Source organism: Spodoptera frugiperda, chromosome 18 (assembly GCF_023101765.2).
Source record: "Spodoptera frugiperda isolate SF20-4 chromosome 18, AGI-APGP_CSIRO_Sfru_2.0, whole genome shotgun sequence".
In the NCBI taxonomy this organism is placed as follows: domain Eukaryota; kingdom Metazoa; phylum Arthropoda; class Insecta; order Lepidoptera; family Noctuidae; genus Spodoptera; species Spodoptera frugiperda.
The window spans coordinates 9,729,672-9,740,331 of record NC_064229.1 but is presented as its reverse complement, the minus strand read 5'-3'; the positions used below and the strand labels follow the sequence as shown (position 1 = coordinate 9,740,331).

Sequence of the window (10,660 nt, the reverse complement as noted above, 5' to 3'; positions counted from 1 at the left end):
CATCCGTGTTCAGTCTTTTCATGCGACAAGCATGTGCAATTAAAACTGTGGTCAGGCATGCACGTGTGGTAGGCGCATTAGTTTCAATTTAACTTTCCTACCTTATTACAAAGTTTGAAAACTTTTCTACCTTTCCGTTTCTTAGGGAGTGGATGCAAGTCCCTTGCAACCAGGCTATCTAGAATCCATTGGGGGAAGCCTATGTTCAGCAGTAGACGTTTTGTTGCTAATATGCTGATGATGAAACTCTTCTACAACCAACCTCTACGCCAAACATGACAGAAAAGAAACAACGAAAGAAAAAAACTCCCAATCTGTCACTCAACCAAATAAAAGTAAAATGTGCAAATTGTACGTGCCGTATAAAATTATGTGAATTTCAGTTTTTCCAAAAACCATAGAACAGTCTCGAACATGTTGGTCGAAGCTTGCAGTGCCGTTCTTTATGGGGCTGTGTTCCTTAGCCTGATCCTCATCGATTTCATCCTCGGCCATGGGTTCGTGGACATGTTTCAGAAAATCTTCTGCAAGATCGCGTGCTTCGTCAAGAGGAGTGTGAGAGAGGAGGCCAAGAATGTCACTGTGCTGCCTGAGAATCCTATCAGTCTACCGGTGCTGTTCATGGAGATTTTAGTTCTGAGTCTCACGATTGCTGTATGTTTGGTATTAGTTTTGGATTTTCTTATTTTTGTAGTTCATTGTTTGTTATAAGTTTGAGTCTTAGCTTAATATTGAAAACTAAACACAGGTTTTGGATTGAACTCGCTTTACTATATTAACGTTATAATAAAATTATATAAAATAATTAGTTTTTGCAACGCTTCAAATTTGGCGCCACGCCACAGTGCTACCAACACAACCATCATTCAAAAATTATACTTTATAAAAAAAACATAAACCATAGACAATTATTTGTAACTATTTAAATCCTATTTTGTAGAAAAGTATTAATTTATTAAACATTGTCAAAATTAGTAATAACTAAAATTATGTAAACATTTTATATGTTTCCATAAATATGATTAGCTTACAATCGGCCATTCTGACCCAGCACGCGTCCCCGCGTGTGAAAGCAACTAAAATTACCCACAAGAAAACATTAAAGAACCAAAACAAAAAAAAAAAATCAGTACTTTGTTTCAACTTACATTATATAGAATGTGAATAAGATATAATATCAGAAAGTCCACATCTTCAAAAATAAAAGGGTTTAACACATAAGCAACAATAACTGATAACTAGTAGTACATACTATTTCTAAAACAAATTACAACATGGCCATGACAACAGCACAATGTTAATTTTATATGAAATATAAAAGTAATCCAGACAGTTTTAGTTTTATAACAAAAGTACACATAACTTAGTAAACATAATATAACAACTTAAATTGTTAACATTCTCCATCACAAATAACAACAACAACATAAAACACAACTCATCCTTTTTAGGCATATAAAAACAACAATTTTTTATAACTTTTAACTTATAACATAAATCACCAATATGCTATTATATACACTTCCCAAAAATTTAACTAAAATCTTGTATCGCCATATAACACTGGTATCACCGCCAATATTGCCAGCAGGGTATGTATCGCCACAATGGGCTAGTATCGCCACAAGGGCTAGTATCGCCACAAGGGGCTGGTATCGCCACAAGGGCTAGTATCGCCACTAGGGGCTGGTATCGCCACAAGGGCTAGTATCGCCACAAGGGGCTGGTATCGCCACAAGGGCTAGTATCGCCACTAGGGGCTGGTATCGCCACAAGGGCTAGTATCGCTACAAGGGCTAGTATCGCCACAAGGGCTAGTATCGCCACAAGGGGCTGGTATCGCCACCAAGGGCTTTTATCGCCACAAAGGGCTGGTATCGCCACAAAGGGCTAGTATCGCCACAAAGGGCTAGTAAAACTTGTGCCCCTATCAGTTATCAATTGCCGCGGAACTCCAAATAAAGAAAAGTATTCTTCAAATATATTTATGGTAGTTTTACTTTTACAATTTTTAACCGGTTTTATATAGATATATTTTGTAAATGCATCAATGTCTGCTAGAATATAGTTATTAACCTTTTTACTTTGTGGATATGGCCCACAATGATTAGCAGTATAGGGTGAATCATTCCTTCTTTAGGTCCACCCGGTGCTTTGTTGTGCGCACAGTGTAAACACGACTTACAATATTTCCTTATGAAACGACGCATGTTTTTAAACCAATAAACCTTTCGCACTCTATCGTATGTCTTATCGAAACCGAAATGTCCAACGTCATCATGATTGCTTTTCACTATTTGCCATCTTACCGATTTTGGAACAACCCAGAGCAGGTGGACATGACTTTCTTTTTTAACTACCCGGTATAATCTTCCGTTTTTAATGGTAAAGTTATTTTTCACTTCGACTATATTATTACTAGCTGGGTCCTTTAAAATTTCTACAATTCTTTGTAATTCAGCATCTGCCTGCTGCACTGTTTGAAGCCATCTCTCATCATCAACATCAATGTTGCAAACATCTATGTTAACGTGAAAGATGTAACTATCGTCGTCACGAGATGGTGGATCCTTATTGTCCACTGGGTTTCTGCTAAGAGCATCCACATGCGCCATTTTCAGACCCTTTCGATATTCAATAGTAAAATCGAACTCCTGCATAGCAATCCACCATCTAGCGACACGTGGTATTAAATCTTTTTTTGTCATCGTGCTCTTAACAGCATTACAATCGGTTACAATTTTAAATTCTACACCCAACAAATACACGCGAAACCTATTTAAAGCAGTGACCACAGCGAGGGTCTCTAGTTCATACGAGTGAAATTTTTGCTCTTCTGGGGAAGTCTGCCTACTAAAATACGATATTGGCTGAAGACCCTTGCCGCTATCCTGAAGAAGAATGGCACCTACTCCAAATTTACATGCATCTGTATGGACTTCCAATATACCACGTGGGTCATACAATGCAAGTACTGGCCTACACACTAATTTTTCTTTTATTGTATTATATGCTTCTATCTGTTCTGACCCAAAATGCCAAGGTTCATTCTTTTTAGTTAATCGAGTCAAAGGTCTAGCGATAATTGAGAAATCTTTAACAAATTTTCTAAAGTAACTTGCCAATCCAATAAATTGACGTACTTCGTGAACATTCTTGGGTACCGGAAAGAGTTTGACTGCGTCAGTTTTGTATTTGCCAGGTCTAATACCCTCACCGCAAATTTCATAACCAAGATATTCTATCTTCTCTTGAAAGAAAACACACTTTTTGGGATTAAGAGTTAGTTTTGAATTTCTCAAAAGATTAAAAACTTTTTCCAGCTTCTCAATGCCCTCTTGAACAGTTTTAGAAGGAACCAACAAATCGTCCATGTACGCTAACACTAAGTTTTGACCCACCCCATTCAGCATGGAATTAATAGCTCTTTGAAAAACACTAGGTGCGTTTGCCAATCCAAAAGGCATACGATTATACTCATATAAACCATCTGGAGTGACAAACGCTGTCAAATGCTTACTCTCTTCGGCTACAGGAATTTGATAATAGCCTGATGCAAGATCTAAACTAGTAAATAAACTATTTCCTCCTAGACAGTCCAATTTGTCCTCTATGCGAGGTAAGGGGTACTTATCTTTTAAAGTTTTTCTATTAAGTGCCCGGTAATCTACGCATAAACGTTTCTGCCCATTTTTTTATTAACTAGCAATACAGGGCTTGCATAAGGCGATGAACTCTCACGTATTATGCCGTTATTAAGTAGGTCCTCAATAATTTCTGAAAGCTGCTCTTTCTCTTTTAGTGACATACGATACGGGTTGTATACTACAGGAATATCATCTTTTAATCTAATTACCATCTTAGTCAAATTTGTTTTACCAAGTTCGGATAAATCAACCGCAAAACAGTCCCGGTACTTATTCAGAAGGTCTGTTAAATTTTGCATCTCAGACTGTGATAATTGTGTCCCTACATTTATATCGTTTAAAGGCTTTGGATTTTGACTAGTGGTCGTGGTATATCCAATATAATTATCTGTTATTTCATTATATTCAAAACCTCTTGCTATAGTTTGACCTTTTCTGACACAAAGATTCCCATTAGCCAAATTTGTTATCATTATATAGCCAGAACCATCAAGGTAATTATACAATCCAGGCAAAACCAAGAACTTTTTGTCATCACTATAGCGTAAACCAGATGGGACGTATAGTGACCCGGAGAATTTAGCAAAAGTAACTACTTCGACTGGTGATGTCGTATTAGGCTCAATAGTGATATCTTGGCTCGAATTAAGTTTAACCTTGACAGAAAAAATATCTGAAACAGTCAAATTAGGTGCCTCATAAAACCTTAAGTTATTTGAGGTTTTATACAAAACTACATTTGGCAACTCAGTAAATGTTTGACCAATAATGGCGTCATATGGCATATAAAAATCTGACACCACAATAAAATCAACCTGTGCCGATATGTCATCGACGGTTATTAACCCCTTAACCGTTCCCAGAGGTTTCACACTTGAATTACCGAATCCTCGTAGGTTAGGAACATTTTTATCTTTCTCGTAATCTCCAAAAATTTTATTCGCAAGACTTTCTTTCAATAATGTACAAGTACTGCCTAAATCAATAAACCCGTGTAACACGTTTCCATTAATATTAATCTCTTTATGAAATTTATCACTTTCTGAATTATTTGACTGAATACGCATAACGTTCTTATCACTAGGTGGAGCTGTAATTTGTAATAAATTTGTATCTCCATTGTTATCTGTCATATTTGGTTTAACACGGCAGTCTTTACTTAAATGACCTACCCTACGACAGGTGTTACATCGTTTCATGGGTTTATTACATTTTGTCCTAATGTGACCTGTTTCGCCACAATTAAAACAAACAACGCTTGGTCGTGAAGAATTCGTACCACTATTTGGTAATTCTTGTTGAGATCCGAACTCTTTATTATTTATTTTGCGCCTATTTGACATATTATTATTATCGCTTTGAGCCAATGTTTTTAAATATGAAAACAGTTGCTCGGGTTCTTCAAAACGGCAAGCGTTTGCACTCATCCTAACAAATTTATCATCAATGCCATGTACTAAGCATCCTACAGCCTTTCGACCTAATATTTCGCACCTGTTAATTAATATCATTTTTTCATAATAGTATACGTCCAAAGGCTGACCTATTCGACAACGATACTGTAACATTTTTTGCAGCATATCTCCGTAATTTTCCGTTGACGGAAAGGCTATTTTCAATTTTTCGGTCCACTGTTCCCACGTAAACAATAACGAAGGTAGACCCTGATACCATCTTTTAGCTAAACCTGTGAGCTTAGCTAAAGCATAGTGACGTATCTGGGTATCGTTCCAAGAATATATTTGCGCACATTCATTGACTTTATGAATCCATGATTCAACATTTTGAGACCCGTCACTTGGATCGAATTCAGGTATAACATTAATGTGTGTTGAAAACATATTATTTATTGGAAAATTTACGCCCGCCACCGGAGTTGTACTCGTATCATTATTATTATAAATTCGTTCGACTACCGGGGAGTTGTCGTCCCGAATATATTATTTATTTTTGGGGAATCAAATTTATTCTTTGAACGACGTTGATGAGTTTTGTCCTTTTTATATTGAGTTTTGGAACTTTTACGCCGCTTGTCATGTCTTATTTTGCTAGACATTGACGAATTAGAAGAACTAGCAACACTACTAGAATATCGGCGACGATGTTGACGTTTTGACGTACGCCTTTTACGAGACCTACTCCGCCTATTAGATCCCATGGTTAGCAATTTCAAACAACCACAAATAAAATATTAACTATATACTACTTAGGTATCTAATAACAGAAAAATAATTCTCATTAAATAACTTATAAAGGAGTCACACATAGAGTTTATCATAAAACGAAACTATTACATTTTTAGTGAATCGACTTGACTTTTGTAAAATTCGTTAGTAAAGTCACTTAACAAAATAATAACAAAAAGTTAGCAAAGTCAACCAAAACAACAAATTAGATATACTTAATACGGAACAATGTTACAACTTGGTGAACATTTTTTTTTATATAAGTATATAAATAATTATACGTACGGACAGAGCGTACGGGATCATAACATGAAATTAACAAAACTATAATGTATCCACACACAGAAAACAAAATGCTAAGGTTAAATAGGTAATATATCCAATAACTACTTTCACGAAAAATATTCTTCAGACGACAGCGACGATTCTCCTTCGTCGTAATTAACGTTGCACAAGATAAGTTTTATTTTAATAACACTTCTCGAGGAAATCAGTAATATGTAGATGGTTAGTGAAAAACCAACCCAGATTATAATTAAATAACACGTTATAATCACTATTATTTTGGTATTTTCCAGTTTGACGTAATTATTTTAGTAATAGGGCGGCAAAATTATCTTCCGTATCGGGCCGCCGATAGTCACGATACTCCACTACGTGAAGAATAAATATTTGTTCTTCGCGAACTCACTGTACTATCTGTTCTTGTATTATAGCTTTACTTATTTGAATCTCACGTACGATTCACACATCACAGGCAGTTTTATATCATTATAATCATGCACAATAAAACTTCTAAATAATGGCGATTACAATGTCTCAACAACTTACAATTTCGGAGCGGTGAATTCTGTCCAGCACGTGAATATGTTATCCCACTTCTGAATTGAAAACTAAACACAGGTTTTGGATTGAACTCGCTTTACTATATTAACGTTATAATAAAATTATATAAAATAATTAGTTTTTGCAACGCTTCAAATTTGGCGCCACGCCACAGTGCTACCAACACAACCATCATTCAAAAATTATACTTTATAAAAAAAACATAAACCATAGACAATTATTTGTAACTATTTAAATCCTATTTTGTAGAAAAGTATTAATTTATTAAACATTGTCAAAATTAGTAATAACTAAAATTATGTAAACATTTTATATGTTTCCATAAATATGATTAGCTTACAATATAGATATGGGGTTTTGGGCACTTCTTTACCGCTTTAATTATGTATGCAGTGGCAGGTATTATTTTTCTGTATAACATAAATAATATCAAAAATAATAATTATAAACGTGGGTATAATTTTTTATTTATTTCTATTTTCGTCATTCGGTTTATAATTTGGTTTGTGTAATTTCTAAGTTTTACTAAGAATAATATATTTTGCTTTTTTGTTACAATATTTAGTAGATAAGTGTAAGAATACTTTCTAAGTACAAAACATTGTCTTTCAGTTCCTAAACAAGTACAAGCAATTCCGAAGCAAGGATCGTATCGACGATCTTCTTCACGAAAGCAAGGAAGCCTTGAGACAGACCAACGAGTTCCTTGAAAAGTGGAGATTACGACGGGTATGAATTACTTCATTGGAAATTATATCAATAATTTCAATATTTATAAATACACAGAAATATTTGCACAGAGAATAGTGAAAAGAGCGTTATTAACCCTTTAATCGCCTGTATCGCATATACGCGAAACATAATATTTCCGTGTCCCTACCGCTTATGTCTTTTTGCCGCGACAGAGAACATAACATAATTTTTTAATTCTATTTACACGATTGCTCCTCCTTTATTTTTTCTATTTTTTTTTTGTTTTGTAGCCGCGTGTTAGGGGCACAATAATTGATATTTAACTGGGCGATTAAAGGGTTAAAATCTTTAAAATTATTTTTGTAACGATAATGTTATTAACTTTTAGAAAACATGTCAGGTACCCACGGACTATTCCTACTTGGATGAAGAGCCCCAGGAGATCAAACCACTCAGATTGGAAGTGCCCATCTTACACATGGCTATCATTGATGTAAGTAACAGTAAAGACTAAACTATTTTGAACGACTCAGGTTTAGATAAACTAGACTAACTCCATCGTAGACCGCATCATCACTTACCATCAGGCGAGATAGCGGCCAAACGTCGGCCCATATAACATAAAAAAAACTAAAACCAGTTATACAGGCTAAAGTTTAGAAAGTATTCAAAGCAATAGAAGTTAGTTTATTTGAAGTATTAAATGGCAAAAAGATTATTATTGATTAAGAAAATTTCCAGGCTATGATGAATAGTCAACACTCTGTAAGGAGAAGATCTAGCACTGGAGACTCATTGGCAAGTATTACTCGTATTGCAATATTTGTGAAAATATTGTTCTATAGAGCAGTTACATGTTTATGAGAATTATTACTACCAGGCGAGATGGTGGCCAAGCGCCATCCTATAAAGAATATAGAATGAAATTACTTTAGTTTGAATCAATATTGAGATTAAAAGAAAAACCTTTTAAGAAATTTCGTTTCAATATAGAAATTGTAAAGTCACGAACACGTTTGTGTAATAATAAGTTATCTTTTACAGCCGATTTTTATAACCTATCTATCTTTGGATTTCCTTACACTAGAGATATAATTTTGACACATTTTGTATGGAGGTTATGTCAAATTGTATCTCTTGTAAGCGAATCTACAGATTTATTGGTTATTGAAATTGGCTGTTAGTGATATCCCTACAACTTATATAATAACAGCAAAAAAATAATGTTAAGCAAAGGCATTTTCTACACCCGAAGAAAAGTACTTAGTTTAAAGATAAACCCTGAAGACAGCTCTCTTTCTTTACAGACTTTAGGCACTACAAGAAGTCAACCAGAAAGGGGAGATGCAGGAGACACAGTGAACATCACAGACTCAACTCTTCTCTCAGTCACATCACTTCTCGATGACGATTTGGAATCGATTCCAGACCAACCACCTAGTGAAGAGAAAATTATTGATGAGACTAAAAACATCGAGTTTAGGAATCGAACACTTTGGGATGTCATGGAAGAAGATACTAACAGTTTGGAAGATTAGAACTTCGACTCAAGAAATATGCAATCATAGTTGGTTTTGTTTGTTAAATAGCAAGTTTTTTTATTAAAATGTGTTGTCCGGAATCATTACAAAATGCTGCTTTTTTATTTTAATAATTTAACTAACTAACTAACATTTTTCCCATATTTATTTTAATAGATAAATATGGGAATAGGCGGATCACCTAATTGTATGCAATCGCAATGTACACACAAAAAACCAGAAGCGTTACAAGTGCGTTGCCGGCCTTTTGGGGTTAGGAACTCAAGGGGTTGTTGGGAATTGGGAATAAGACAGATTAGGAATTGTTTCACGTCGGTCGGGATCATGATTGTTTCACATAGGTCTTCTGCGAGGCCATGGTATCACTCCAGTCGAGCTGGCACATTAATAAAATTCCAAAGCATGGCACCACACTTGCTCATATAGTAAGAAATGAAGATCCAAACCAGAAATGAAGGTTTCAAAATACATGCCAGTTATATGGAAATCATGCAAATAACTTAAGGAGCGAATATTAATTTCTCAAGTCTTCCTAGAAGCGTAATGAATCACACCATAACTTAGTACCTACTTTGTCTCCCTATCTCATTTGTCCTTTAATCCCTACAAAGGTCCTTCTTCATATCGCACACTTATAGTGTCAAATGCTCATAATACTGTTCAAAGAGCCTAAAAGCTGACAGATATTAATTCCAAACCTCAATACAAACTTACATTTGCAGCCAAAACTACCACGTCATCAACACTTTCATCTTTATTCATATGACGCTAAAGTTCAAATTAGGAAGGGTGGTGAGGATGAAAGGAATGGTTAACTTGGTCCAGGGGTGGCTATCCGCATTTGCTTTGATGTCATATTATCAGCAGGGTGTCTGCAATGATGGGATGTAATTAAAATTTGCAAATAGCAAGCTAGTTCTGACGTAATCCTAAAAGTTATTGTGCTTGTAATCCTTGAACGCTGCTACCTACGCTACGCAATAAAGAAACAAGTTATTGTTGAACCATTAAAGATACTACTGTCTTGTCCCACTACCAAAACTTTATGTAGCTTCGACATTGCAATATCGTAATATCTAAAAAAACTTGTACTGTATTTTGTCCTGTATTGTGGGTGTGTTCACAAACATACAAGTTCACATACACATGACACGCAGACCCGAAACAGCAATTTGTGGATCTTACAAAGAGTTGCTCCTTGCGGGAATGATGTTTCCCAGATAATGCGCCTACTGTGCAGTCAAGTACATTTAAAGTATTTAATCATTACTCTTTGATCAACAGTCGTCATTTTAGCCCATATTAAAGTATTATCGATAAAAGAGATAATATCGTACTTATTAACAAGCGGCAAAAAACACCTCACTACACAGATACTACAGTACCCTTTAGTACGAGTTTGCTTTACATTTAAAGTAGGTAATAAAGTATTGAGTTTGAGTTTGAGTTTGAGTAAATGAAACAACAGCGCGTTCGGCGTTCTGATTAGCCGGCTCGAATAAATCAACCAATCAAAGCAGCGAACGCATTCTCGTTTCGATTACTTTTAATGTAAAGCAAACTCGTACTAAGGGTACAGATTTCACCCCACAAACTCCAAATACCTTGTTTTAATTAACACCACAACCAACATGTAAGTAACACCAAAGAAATACAGAAACAATAAATAAAACAAATCCCCCTCCCGCTTTTATAGGGATTATGGCGAATAGTCTTCTTACGGCAGTGGGGATTATCACGAGTTTGC

General features: G+C 35.3%; 1 protein-coding gene across 2 annotated transcripts; it reads left to right on the top strand.

Moving 5' to 3' along the window:
• The first annotated feature begins 300 nt into the window (after positions 1–300).
• On the top strand, positions 301–9,004 carry LOC118278109 (uncharacterized). Of its 2 annotated transcripts, none has more exons than XM_050700378.1 (4): positions 301–663; positions 7,292–7,408; positions 7,773–7,865; positions 8,680–9,004. In XM_050700378.1, the coding sequence occupies exons 1-4, from the start codon at positions 415–417 to the stop codon at positions 8,908–8,910; spliced, it is 690 nt and encodes a 229-aa protein (XP_050556335.1). In that variant the 5' UTR covers positions 301–414; the 3' UTR covers positions 8,911–9,004. The 2 variants fall into 2 exon arrangements, with proteins under 2 accessions (XP_050556335.1, XP_050556336.1); XM_050700379.1 differs by having other exon boundaries at positions 302–654.
• The last annotated feature ends 1,656 nt before the right edge of the window (positions 9,005–10,660 follow it).